This window comes from Podarcis vaucheri (assembly GCF_965113315.1).
Source record: "Podarcis vaucheri genome assembly, chromosome: 14".
NCBI lineage: Eukaryota > Metazoa > Chordata > Lepidosauria > Squamata > Lacertidae > Podarcis > Podarcis vaucheri.
This window is the reverse complement of record NC_138752.1, coordinates 50,282,267-50,296,240: the sequence shown is the minus strand read 5'-3', so window position 1 is coordinate 50,296,240 and position 13,974 is coordinate 50,282,267. Positions and strand designations below refer to the sequence as shown.

The 13,974-nt window shown below is 49.9% G+C and overlaps 1 protein-coding gene across 1 annotated transcript in view; it reads right to left on the bottom strand.

Annotated features, from left to right (window-relative positions):
• Positions 1-7,533, bottom strand: part of UNCX (UNC homeobox) — a 7,787-nt gene extending 254 nt beyond the window's left edge. Inside the window, exons 1-3 of the mRNA XM_082199454.1 lie at positions 6,853-7,533; positions 5,104-5,279; positions 1-1,443 (exon numbers count right to left, since the gene is read on the bottom strand). The exon at positions 1-1,443 is cut by the window's left edge and continues 254 nt beyond it. Coding sequence (XP_082055580.1) covers positions 307-1,443; positions 5,104-5,279; positions 6,853-7,108 — 1,569 coding nt within the window. The 5' untranslated portion in view covers positions 7,109-7,533 and the 3' untranslated portion in view covers positions 1-306. The remainder of the gene's footprint in view (positions 1,444-5,103; positions 5,280-6,852) is intronic.
• Between the last annotated feature and the right edge of the window lie 6,441 nt (positions 7,534-13,974).

The following is a 13,974-nucleotide window of genomic DNA, read 5'->3' as shown; positions in this document are numbered from 1 at the left end:
TTATAGACTCAGAGCGGGGATGTGTTGGGGGGGGGGGCGGAGATCCAGAGAGAGAGAGAGAGAGAGAGAGAGAGAGAAGGAAATAGAGAAAATGCGCGCGGGGGAGGACTTCTTTTAAAATATATATAGATATAGATATATGTGTAATAAACAGAAGAAGGGAAACTGTCTTGGGAAAACTTTGGGAGTGTCGAGAAGTTTAAGGTGGGTAAGTTGAATCGCCCCCTCTCCCTGCCCGCCCCCCTGCAAGGAATCTAATATATAATCGGTTCTTCTCCCTCCCCCGCCCTTTTCTTCCTTATTTCTTTAGTCCATATCCACTTCCTCACAGTCTAAATTGCTGGTCTCTGCTGGACAGTTTGGCTCTGTGCGACAATCCGGATTGTCTCTGGATTGACAAGCGTCTTTCGCGGGGGACTTTGGTTGCACGACGGCGCAGCTACTGTCCATCTGGGAAGAGGAATCGCAATAGGCAGAGGGGGGAGAGGAGGAGGAGGAGGAGGAAGCTGAGGAAGAGGAGCAGGCTGTGGCCGGAGGGGAAGCCACGGCCTTCCTCAGTCCGCAGAGGGCCCCGGGCGCGACGGAGGAGCTATTCTCGGGCGGCAAGCGGCCTCCGGACGTGGAGATGGCGGCGGTGCTGCTGCTCTTGGGGGGCGCGGGGTCCGGGCTGGGGTTGGCGGCGGGCAGAGGGGAGCCCCCCTGCGGCGGCTCTTGGCCCGGGTTGCTCTTGAGGGCGGCTTGGGGCACGATGAAGCCCAGCGGCTGCGTGATGGGGTAGAGCAAAAAGTGCCCCTTGCCGATGAGCGTGCGCGCCGTCGGGGCGCAGGGCGCCAAGGCCTGCGGGAAATCCAGCGCCGCTTTCCGCCGCGGCGGCGAGTCCGACAGGAGGCTCTCCACGCTGAACGGGTTGAGCTTGGGCAAGGCGCCGCCCGAGCCGCCCACCCCGCCTCGCGCCGTCGAGGGAGGCGGCCCGCACTCGGAGCCCGACGGCGCGGACCCGTCCTTGTCGGCACACCGGTTGCTGCCGCCGCCGCCACCACCACCACCACCACAGACCCCGTGGCCGCCTCGGCTCGGGTAGAAAGCCGAGGCCGCAGGGTCGCAGCTGCCCGGCCGGGACGGGTTGTGCGGACCGATCTTGCAAGTGTCCGGAGGGTCCGGAGAGAGGCCTCCGCCGCCGCCGTCGCTGTCGGAGCTCTGCGTGCTGCTGTTGACGGAGAGGCCGCTGGGCGAGTGCAGGTTCCGGCTCTGGCTCTTGAGCAGCTTCTTCTCGTGCTTTCGCTTTTTCTTCTCCATCTTCTCCAGCTCCTTGCGTGCGATCTCCTCCGGGTCCATCGGCTCCCCGCTGCACGTCGTCGGGTGGGAGTTGTGCGCCGGCCGGCCGGGCCCCTTCTTCGTGTTCTCTTTCTTTCGCCATTTGGCCCGGCGGTTTTGGAACCAAACCTACACACCGAACAAGGAGGAGAAGCCGTTAACAGCAGGGACCCCCTGGTGGCCCCCGAGGGCCAGTGGGGGAGGAGGGGGTCGCCAGCTTCCTCCCGCCCCCCCAACCCTCCATTCCCCCTCCCTCCTCCCCTTCTTGCTCGGGGCGCAGAAGCAACCAAGTCCCGACCCGCGTTAACCATTCCTGGGTAGCTTGCATTTTATCCTATTTTTAATAAAGAGCGAAATCTTACACACTTCTAATCAGAAGTCAACCCCAGCGAGTTAAATGGGCTTTACTCCCAGGTAAAGGAGCCTAGGATTTCAGCCTCAAGAAATCAGAATTCGGACAGAAAGGGAATTTTGGTGCTTTTAGTGGGGGTGCAAGGAGAGACCACTCCAGCAAATATATAACTCAAAGAGGGAGAAATAATTATGCGGGTCTCTCTTTTTTTTGGGGGGGGGAGGCCGTCTGGAAATTCAAAGGCTTAGAGCCAACAGCGTGCAAGGAAAGGAAGGTACAAGAAAAAAATCAAAGCGCCACCGGAGATATTGTTGACGTTGTTCTTTGCTCTTTTCCTCCCCTCGCTGTCTACCTTCCCTGCTACGTGCGTAAAAATCCAGTGCTGGGTATCCATACCGGCTTCCTCTTTCGGAAGTTTGATGGCAAACTCCCACGTCGTCGTCCCCTCGCCCCCAAAACACCATACAAGAGATTGTGCTTGTTGGCAGTGGCGTAGCGTGGGGGTGCAGGGGGGGCCGGCCGCACCGGGCGCAACATCTGGGGGATAGGGTTAGGGGGCGCAAATCCACTGGTTAGGGGGCGCAAATCCACGGGTTAGGGGGCGCAAATTACTTGCCTTGCCCCGGGTGCTGACAACCCACGCTACGCCACTGCTTGTTGGTTCAAATGTAGCAGTTCCTAAACAGGCTTTCTGCTCATGGGTTTGTGCGCTCGGTTCGGTTGGCAAGGGCCCTCGGGCGGCAGGGAAAGCATCTTAATTATATCGTATTAATCGGGTGACAGTATATTGTTGTTGTTGTTATCATTACCATTATTATTATTTTAAAATATCACTGGGGTATGGGTGGGAAATGCCATGAACTACGAATAAAAGTCTTTGCTCCCTTTTCACTCCCCGCCCCCCAACAATCACACAAGTCACCACATCCCGGGTATCCCCTTCCGAAGTGAATTGCGAAGGAGGAAAGGAAAATTGGGAAACGGGGGGGGGGGGGAGGGAGAGAGAGAGTTCTTGGAATCTGCCACACGTGTTTTCTCGACGACAACCTCCCTCCCGCTCCCCTAAAATCACGACTGCATCCTTTCTTGGGTTTTCATTCAGAGGGGGAGAGAGCCTAACTTGAAGACTGTGAAATTGACAAACGAAAGGGATCAAGATTTGACCCTACGGAAAGTCAGATGTCACCACCAGCTTTTAAAGAACTCTCCCACCATCACACACGCACACGAGTTTCTTTTAAAAAAACAAAAATAAATAAGGCACGCATCCCACCGTTTTTTCAACAGCAACATCCTCCCCCCCCCAACTAAAACATACTGATCGAAGACGAGGAGGAGGAATAATACTTTAAGATCAACGAGGTTTGAGAAAGTGTCCGTCCCAAGATCCACAAAATGAAAAACGCTTGGCAAAGGTGTAAAAACAAAACCCCGAAAGGAGAAGAAGCTTGGAGAGGGGAGGGGAGCGCTATTTCCCACGAGCTCTCAAATCAATAAATTAACATTCACTAACAGGTCCCCAACTTAAACATCACTGTTTTAGTATCAAAGTGAGGTGGTTCCCCCCGAATCCTTTGACTCTCATGCACTTATCACTCTTTGCCCCCCACCTCAATCATCATGGCAGAGAGCCCACAATAAAACCACACCATTAATATTAATAATTTTTAAATCAACTTTCAAAAGTAAACCGGAGATCAGGGTGGGGTGGGGAGTGTTTCGGGGGTGCATAAGGAATTCTATGTTTAGAGGGTGTGTGTTTTTAAGGACATAGGGAGGTGAAGGGAAGGATAAGTAACTTAATCAACCTTGCTGGTCCCTATCAGAAAACCTTGTTTTTTAAAATAATAAGAAAATAATATTAATAATAGTTAATAATAATAATAATAAGCTTGCTCTGCCGGTATGTATTTTGCAATTCCCTATCCTTTCCTGACTTGTCAGTTCCAGCAGCCCTTGTCACCGAGAATTACTCATTATCGTATTAGAGGGAAATCGAGGGTCTTGACTTCATTCAACAGCCTCCGAACAAATTGGATAAAAGGATTTCAAAACAGAAGAGGTCAGGAGAGGGGAAGAGGGGGAGGGTGGAAGCATTTTGTAAATACACCTTTTAGACAATGCCAGCCCGGATTAATAAGAGTCAGTAATGTTATTAGCCCCTGCGCTTTTGCAAGTAACAACTCTATTATTTTTTAAAACGCACGCACGCACACAAGGGGCTTCTGTGGGAGAGAGACTCCTTGTTTTCGATTGCCCCGCTGCTCCGATATGGGGGGGGGCCTTGAAAAGTGTGCCACCCCAAGTTCCTCCATGCTCGACCCCAAACCCCCAGAGCCAGGAAAGATGTTGCAAAGTTTGGGTAGGGTTTTCTATTATTTCCAAATTCAGAACTAAAGGTGGGGGAGTAACGGTATTAGTACCTTCTTATTAAAAAATAATTGCCTATGAGATTATTTTTAAAGTCTGCTCTGAAGCAGAGGGGGGGAGGTGGAATTGCTCTCCCCCCCAAAAAAAAATTAAAAAGTATACAAGAGCGGTTGAAACCAACATGCAATCAGCATCCTGCTTAAATTTCATATTGGTGAAAATTGTGCTACAGGGCAAATATACATATATGAAATCTAACCCCCTTGCCATTTTCCCTTTCAGATCTCCCCGACCGCTTCTCTCTCTCTCTCTCTCTCCCTCTCTCTCCCTCCCTCCCCCCCCCCCCATCCCAGGGGCTAAGCGGCAAATCTGAACTCGCGTGTCCCTCATCAGGCCTAACTCTGGAAAATATTTAATGTAAACTACCTCAAGAACCTTCTGCACTTGAACCACATCCCGGGGGTCTACTTCTTTTTAGGGGTTGTCGGGCGGGGGAGAAAATAGAGACGAAAAAACAAATAACTCCCGAAAGCTAGAGTACAAATAAATATAAATGGAGAGGGGTTTTCCCCTACCCGCGGGCGGAAATTAAAGGGAAGGTAGTAGAGGAACTGGGGGGGGGGGGGCGCAAGACCACTTCCACGCAATGAACACCGCCCCCAGCATGTTTAGGAGCAAAGAAGGGAGGCATTTATTTTTGCTAACTCCCACCCCCACCCCTCTAAAATGCTTTCCCCAACTTTAAACAAAACCACACACAAACACAAAGTTGGTAAATTTGGTTTGCTGGCCCGACAGAGAGAGGGGAGAGGGGCGCAAGATTTTGGTGAGGCCAGAATTTGGGCCGGATCCAGCTCAAGGTGCGTAACTCTTTCCCATGCTAAGGAACTGGCAGGCTTTGCACAGAGTAGTCTTATATATACGTTTACCGAGAGCTGACTATCCCACTGTGCGCAATGGGCAGGTGTCAAGGCTTGAAGCCTGAAACGAGTTTGACTTCGGAGTGGACCCTCGTGCGCTTTATGTTGTGGAGGGAAGGAAGGGGAGCCCCGCTCGGGTTTTTTTACCTGCACTCTGGATTCCACCAGATCCAGCCTCAACGCCAGCGCCTCTCTCATAAATACGTCGGGGTAGTGACTTTCGTTAAATGCCTTCTCTAACTCTTCCAGCTGCCAACCGGTGAAATTCGTGCGGGTCCGTCGCCTTTTGCAACCAGGACTCTCCTTGTCAGGATCCACAGAGTCTGGGGGGGGGGGTGCGGAAAAGAGCGATGAGAGAAGCAAACTCTTCATACCAATTACTAATTGATAGACGATCACCTTCCATTCCATAACAATGGGGGGGGGGGAGAAACACCTTCATATTTAAAAACTGAGTCACCCTGATTTACCCCTCCATCAATTTTCTATACATATAGCTGGACCGTATATTCATATTTCGAAGCTAAAACCCAATTGATGGAGACACAACTTCCTTGATTTTTATTTATTTGTCGCCAAGGGTTAATTCGAGGATTGTTTGCAAGAAAAATATATCATTTAAGATTCTGGAACTAGCCTTACTTTTTAATTTGTTCAAGCGAAGTTGGACAGTAATATATATATTTGTCCTGATTTCGAGAGCTAGGATCCGCTTGGTTTATAATTTCAATTATTATTTTTTTAAAAAATGGCACGTGGTCCAGTCCCGTCCCCGTATTCTTATTTTCAAGCGAGATTCAAGGTAGCTTTGTTGGAATAAAGTTACCAAATAAACGACACGCTTCAGGTCAGTGAGGCCAAAAATAAAAGGGCCTCCATTATGTCCTGAGTGGATTTGTAGGTTTTAGGCGTTTGGGTTTAAAAATAGAAGGGAATCTAGGAGGTGGAACCTGAAAACTTTCGATGGGCCGCGGAACCTTTGCGCAAAATTGCGAAATCCTGACCTTCCCAAGGCCCCCGGGACCATCGTTCTCGTCCTCTCCTCCCCCGCTCACCCAGACCACCTCTCTTTTGTTCGGATTTTCTGTTTGGGAGAGCGAGGACACCAAACGACAAGCCCAAGCCCAAAGCCAGATCAGTTCTGATGTGCGCACGGAGCGCTTGCCTCGCTTCCTTCAGAATAAGTGCAGGGGATTTTAAAGATCAGAGGTATCTTATCGTTTTTGCATAAATACTACACTTAATATACAAAAATAGTATATTTGGGGTCCTTTTAAGAGCTAAAGCGGGGAGGGTGAGAAGCGTAAAGAGAGAAGCCGTTTCCGTTTCCACCTTCAGCAAATAAAATGAGTTGCTGGGGGCAGAAAAACCAGCAAAGGAGCTCGCGGAGGAGGCGAGGGCCTTTTCATACTCCCCAATTTCACAGAACCTTGATGATTCCCCACCCCCAAAAAAACCTCTATTCGGGTTCCTTCCCCCCCCCCCAACATCCCCACTTCTACTGGAAACAAAACAACTAGGGCGGAGAGAAAAGGAGAAGAAGGAGGAAATGATCGATTGCGCATCGCGGCTCCTGGAGCTCTGGCGATGCGCGGGTGCCTCTCCCCATCCGAGAAGTTGCTTGCGATGAAAACTGGTGGCGGAGTTCTTTTTTAAAAATCTAGATGTCTGATCCTGACCCCTGATTCACCCCTGCTCCTGCTCAGTCTGGCGCTCCCCCCCCCCACGGAAAGACACCTGGAAAGCCCTGAGTTTTATCCTGCCGGTGATTCCAGGAAGGAGGAGAAGGCGAGGAGGTGAAGCGAGCGAGCTGTTACGGAGGGGAGGATGGAGGCACCGGATCGGGCCGGATCCCGGGCGCCGCCAGCCCAGCGCTTGCCATGCCCGCCGACTTACCGGAGAGCTTGAAGGGCTGCCCGTCTCCGCAGCCGGAGGGGATGAGCGGGGTGGGGTTGACCACGGAGGCGGCGCAGGAGCCGTTGAGTAATCCGTCGATGGAGAAGGGTACCGAAGCCGCGGCGGCGGCGGCGGCGGCCGACTGCAGCTGGTGTCCGGCCAGCTCGTAGACATGGTGATGGCCGAGGGGGTAAGGGAAGCCCACCAAGCCTCCGAACTGGGCATGGGGGTGCTCCAGGATGCGGCTGTCCATCATGGAGGGGGCGGACGGGGGGTGGGGGGTTGCGCGCCTCCCTTAACGCAGCTGCGGCGGCGGCTGCTGCTGCTGCTGCCGCCGCTGCCGCCGCCACCGCCGCCGGAGGAGCGCCGCCGCGGTGTGGTGGTGGCAGCCGCGTCGTCGACGGTGGCGAGGTAGACGCGCGAGGAAGGGCGCATGCTGGAGGGCGCCCGGGCGCTTTAACTTTATCAACATCAGGCCTCCCCATAATTAGGCTCAGGCCCGGGGAATTTGGGACCAATAAGAAACGTTAATCGGCCCTGACGTCAGAGACGTGCCAGGGCGGTGGGGGAGCCAAACGTTTTCCATATCGATTGCTAATTATACCTGACATCCACCCTCAATAAACAATATCAAAGCTGTCACAACAAGACAAGCAGGAGAAAGGAGGGAAGAGGAGGAGGAGGAGGAGGAAAGGGAAAGGGGGGGTCTCTTTGATAAGAACTCCTCCAGCCCCTGGAGTAAGGGGGTGGGGGAGGGAAGGAGGGAGCTGCCTAGGCCAACGAGAAGAAAAGGGATTTGGGGGGTGCGGGGGAGAAAACAGGAGAACTTAGAGATCTGATTGATACCCAGTTAAATACTCAAAAGCAAGCGGAGTTACGCGCTCGCCGTCACCCACCTCTCCCCCCAACCTTCTCCTCCAAATCACTAATAGATTTCCCTTTAAAACATTCGCTGGTGTGTTGTGGAAAGAGGGTCTCTCTCTCTCTCTCTCTCTCTCTCTCTCTCTCTCTCTCTCTCTCTGTGACCCCCCTTCTTTTTCTTCCCTCCTCCCTCTTCTCTCTCTCTCTCTCTCCCCCCCCCCACCTCGTCTTCTTCTCCGTCTACACCAGAAACGTTCGACTCCTCTGAACCTTTAAAGTGATGTTGCTCCAATTACAGGGAGACATTGAGCGGCAAATAGACTGATCCAATAATAGGAGATTCATCATCCGCTCTTTCCAGAGCTGTCACAATGAATTTAAAACTACAAGCCTTTTCATCTCCTCTCAGGCTTCTCTAGCGCAGGGAGGGGGATTGGAAAGACTTAAAAAAAAAGTATGGGGGGGAGGCGCAAAGAGGCAGAAGGAAAGGGGCGCGGGCGGGGGGTGTAGTATATATATTTTTATGGAATATTTCTCCCCCGCCCTGCCCTGTATTTAAACCAGCGCCATCCGATCGTATCAATCAAAATAATAATTAACGCCATCCCCCTATTGATCCATGGAAAAGCCCATATTAAATTATGAATGGGGCCAGAGGGTTTCTAATTAAAAAGCAGTCTATATTTAGTAAAAGGGAGGCCCAATGTGGGTGTGAGGTTTATATATCTATATATATACATACACACACATACACACAAGGGCGACACACAAACACGTAATGACATGTGCACGTGTGGATGCATTCACCAAAAGCAGGCGTAGAGGATATGTATAAATGGGTCTATTAAGGTCAAAAAGCAGATACCCCTATTTCAACCTGCTGTCCTTGGGACTTACTTGCGAGTAAACTCCACCGGGTGAAACCAACAAACGGGTGGGCCCGCAGAACTCCTGGAACCAAGCGGGCTCCCCCAAACTTCAATCCCGTGGAGGCGCCTTTACTCGCGAGTAAGCGCTCCACTGAATTCTCGCCTTGCCTGGGTTGGGTTAAGTCTCCAGCACTGAGCCCTCCGGCCCTCTGCGCTCCCCAGGACGCGTTTTCCTCTTGGCCTGGATGCGGTTGGCACCATTGGGAAGAGCATCGGCCTCTCCCGAGGCTGCAGCCTTTAGAATTCTTGCTCCGGAGCAATGTGGAGCCAATCAGACTTTTCCAGAGTGACTCCGGAGCGCGCAGCTCGAAAGACCCCGGCCTAACCATTGCGCACAGCTTTTTCTTCCTATTTTTGTCACCCCCCTTACCCTAATTGAATTAGCTCCTCGCGTGTATTGCAACTTCTGGGCGGCCCGGCTCGGTTACCCCAGTTGGAAGCGAGTGTCAAGGATTTCGGAGTCCCTTCGGCAGAGGCGGGAGGAAGAGATTCGGCTGAAATAATCCTCGCAACTTTCTTGTTCCGAAGTTGGACCCTTTTGTTAACGTTGCAGCCGGAGCTCCGGCCCTTTTGCTCGGAAGGGTTCATACAGGAACCTTTTTAAAGTGTGGAGTTGGATGGAGAACTGTCACAAGCAGCTCACCACGCTTACTCGGGAGTAGGCGCCTCTGAGACTGCGGCGGAGTCCCTCCACCCCACAGAAGCCTAAAGAGCAGAAAGTGCGTTTGTGTGACTTCTTTGCAGCTTAGATGCCTGGGATACCGTCACCACCTCAGCCTAAGCAGAGTTAGGCGCGCCTAACTAAACCCAGGGAAGCCGGTGGGGTTTAACTTTGGATAGGGCCGGGCTGTCAATCTCCAGACTTCTGAGGCCTCTTTTTCTTCTCTGTCGCTTGGCTCCTCAAACTTACGTTTCTGGGAATGTGGTGTCCGGAGGTTGCAGGTCGAAAGCGGATCTGTTCACCTTAGGCTGCGATGCGCACAATTTCCCTAGCAGAAAGTTCCACGGATCTCAGCGGGGCTGACTTCCGAGTAGTCAGATGGCCCTCTTCACAGTGTAAAGGGATCCTGAGCTGACTATGCTCCAGCTTCCGAGGGGATCCAGTATATCTGGGGTTAGTACATAATAAATGGAATGTGGCTTCACTTTTTAAATGTCTTATTTATTTATTTATTTATTTCATATATTTTTTAAAAAGCATTCCTGAAGACAAACTCCTGGAAAGGTGGACAAGGAAAGGAGAGAGAAAAAGGAAGATCGTCCGGAGAGCAAAGAAAAACCCCTTTATTTAAAACTAAACAGAACCTGACTGGCATGTTCCTACACCTCTTAAATCTTTCCAGTGTCCAAGAAGAGAAAGCAAAGCCTATTATCGCTAGGGAACATCTTTTTAAAAGACTTTCCTCTCCCCCCCCCCCAAATCCCTAGTTTTGATGAGCCACAAAAGATTCGTTTCCCAAAGTGTGTTTCCTAGTGGCACGCTTGAATCCGAAGTTCACATCGGGATCAAAACTCCTAATCCGAATTGTCCACTTTCCCCCCATTTCTTTTCTTTTTTTAAAGCAAAAAATAAGGAAAAAATCTAATTGAATATCTTCCAACAGACCACTGGCTGCCTTCTCCCCCACCCCCACCCCCAAACCCTCCCAACCCTACTCGACTCTAGATGGCAGTTTAATTATTACCTTAAAAAAATAAAATAAAATAAAATGCCATTTAGACACACACTCACACGCGCCCCAACTCGAACCCGCAAAGAGAAAATGATGGGGTTAGGATTAATTCCGAGGTGAAGGGGCAAGGGCCTTCCCTTTTCAGCATAATTTAATTTCTTTCTCTATAAATACTAAATGTAAACTGTAGCCACTGAAGCAAGTTTTCGCCTGTAGCAATAAAAGCCCTCATTTTCTGTCGGATTTCTGGATAGGAATGCCAAACGAACGTGTTTTTGAATACAGAACGGTAATCAATCCTGCACAAGAATAAAAAACGGGGGGAAAGATTCCCCCTCCCGCTCTCTTCCTCTCTCTCTCTTTCTCTCTCTCTCCCTCTCTCTCCTTCTCTTTATTATAATGAATTAATTCGACTTTATTTATCCCATTTTCTGGAGCTGACAGAATGTTAATTTGAGTTGAAATTTCGCTCGCCTCTCACTCTCTAACCCTTGCCCCCCAGACTGGCGTGTTGTAATAACCTGAATCTTTCAACAGAAGCCCTGATAATTGTTACCTTATTAGCATGCAAATTGTTTAATTAATATTATTATGGAGAAGCATACAATCCGTCCGTCACTTGACCTCAAGAGCAAGTCCGCGTAGCAACCGGCTCTGTGCATTTCAATAGGGGGCACATTTCAAAAAAAATAATCGACTTTGCAAAAAGAAATATATAAATTTTTACCCTCCTCCTTCTCCTCCCCCCTTTTATTTCATGTTTCCCGGATCTTTGTGGAGTTCAAAAAATAAAATAAAATAAATCTCTCTCAAAGTGCTCGAGAGGAGCCTTTCACGTGGGGTGGGGGGCCAAGCAGGCGGGGGCTCTTTGATCCAGCCCTTCCTTGATATCTCTTTATATTGCACTCCATCTTTAAAAAAAGAAAGAAAAGAAAGAAACACACACACACACACACACACACGAGAGAGATAAATCGTTTTATTCTCTGCCCTCTCTTTTATTTATTTATTTATTTATTTCAAACCCCCCCTCACGCGCCCCGACATCAAAAAATATTTTAAAATAATTGCTTCCTTGCCAATTGCAGCTGCTTTAAAGGCAACCGATTTGGAGAGCTGTTCCTCCAAACCAGATTGGGGAGAAAGGAGAGAGAGGGGGGGGAGGGAGAGAGAGAGAGAGAGAGAGAGAGAGAGAGAGAGAGAGAGAGAGAGATTGGGGGGGCAGGAAGAAAAAAGAAAGCAGCCCTTGACATGCAGTCCTGGGAGACGTTGCATTTAAATCCCTTTTTCTACAGCCGAGTGACATTGTCAGATGCTAGCTTTAATTAACTTGATAATAAGACGTACAAGACTCGCATTCGGGACGCCGCCTCGCCTCGCCTTGTTTCCATCCCCCTCCACGTCTCCCTCTCTCTCTCTCTTATTATTATTATTGCAATCTATGTGTTTTATCTTATACAGAGCTCCTCGTTCTTGCCGGCCTCTTTTTCTTCTACTTTCCCCGCAAAGAATCGGAAAAAAGCCCCCAAAATTAAACTTTCCCTTCTTCTTTTTTAAATAGAAAAGGGGACTAGTTCTGCCTGGGTTGGTTTAGAAGAGGCAGCGCGTCGAGGTTGCCCCCGGGAGGGCGCTGGGAGAGGGAGTCAGGAAAAAGTGAGTGGGACTGGCTGGGGGGAGAGAGGCAGAAGTGGCTAAAGGGAACTGGAACGGGTGGGTGGTTGTTGCCATAGGGAGCTGTCTATATACACCAAGACAGGTCATTGGTCCCTCTAGCCTGGCCAACAACTCTCAAGGATTGGTCCATGTAGCTTAGTAGTGTCTACACAGGCTGGCAGCAACCCCTCAAGATTTAGGAGCCTCTCCCGACCCTCCCTGAAGATGCAGGGGACTGAACTCGTGAGCCAAGACCTTCCCCATGAAACCTCCATGAGATTTAAGGACTTTTCAGAGGATGTTTGGTTGCTCTGCCACCACCATGTTCAAGTTTTGGTTTATCTCACAATTTTTGAAGAACAAAATCATTTGGTTTGACTCCTGGCAACCTTTTGGTTAACAACTACAGTGATACGTCAGGTTACATACGCTTCAGGTTACAGACTCAGCTAACCCAGAAATAGTGCTTCAGGTTAAGAACTTTGCCTCAGGATGAGAACAGAAATCGTGCTCCTGCGGCACAGTGGCAGGCCCCATTAGCTAAAGTGGTGCTTCAGGTTAAGAACAGTTTCAGGTTGAGAACGGACCTCCGGAACAAATGAAGTACTTAACCCGAGGTACCACTTTACTGACTCCCTGACTAAAGGAAGATGAACCTTAATACGGTGTGGGGCGCCAAATATTTTATTATTATTATTATTATTATTATTATTAGGTGGGTGGGTGTATGCAGAGCCATGTCGGTCTCAATGAGGCTGCTTTTCCAGTTCTTCTTTCAAACTTTTGTAGGGTTGAGCAACTTGCAATCCATCATCACCAGCTTCCACCAGAGAAAACTTCTCCTGGGCTTCCTGAAGGCATCTGCTTGGCCACTGTAGATTAAATGGGCTGCTCTGTCCAGGGGTGAATAACTTTTGGTCCTCCAGATGTTGCTGGGCCACATCTCTCATCATCTCTTACTGCTGGACAGGATGACAGGAGTTCAGTCCCAACTAGAGAGTCCAGGTTGCCCATTAGGTTCTAGCATCTCTGAGAATGGCCCAGGCAGAAATGGGGCTTCTGGGACCATATACCACCAGTCCTAAAGGATCTACACTAGCTCCCAGTACTTTTCCGAGCACAATTCAAAGGGTCGGTGCTGACCTTTAAAGCCCTAAACGGCCTCGGCCCAGTAGACCTGAAGGAACATCTCCACCCCCATCATCCAGCCCGGACACTGAGGTCCAGTGCCAAGGGCCTTCTGGTGGTTCCCTCCCTGCGAGAAGTAAGGTTACAGGGAACCAGGCAGAGGGCCTTCTCGGTGTTCGCACCCACCCTGCGGAATGCCCTCCCATCAGATGTCAAGGAAATAAGCAACTATCTGACTTTTAGAAGACATATGAAGGCAGCCCTGTTTACGGAAGTTTTTAATGTTTGATGCTTTGTTATGCTTTTATATTTGTTGGAAGCCTCCCAGAGTGGCTGGGGAAACCCAGTCATCTGGGCGGGCTGCAAATATGATCATGATTATGATTATTATGCTAGCAGTTCCCCCACACAGGGCACTGAGCTGAGGGGATGATTAGTAGTATAGTGGTACCTCGGGTTACATACTCTTCAGGTTACAGACCCCGCTAACCCAGAAATAGTGCTTCAGGTTAAGAACTTTGCTTCAGGATGAGAACAGAAATTGTGCTCCGGCAGCGCGGCAGCAGCAGGAGGCCCCATTAGCTAAAGTGGTGCTTCTGGTTAAGAACAGTTTCAGGTTAAATATGGACCTCCAGAATGAATTAAGTACTTAACCCGAGGTACCACTGTAGTAGTAAGTAAGTAAGTAAGTAAGTAAGTAAGTAAGTAAATGAGGTACCTACTGAGAAAATTCATGAAAAGCAACCGTACCAAAATGAATTGTTGTGAAATTAAGAAATATTTAGTTGGGGATGCCAAATCTTGTCCTTGCTCAGGGCTCCTTCTTACCAAAGTCCACTTCTAGTCCTTCAGTTTTGGTCAACTGTATCTTTGTCCTG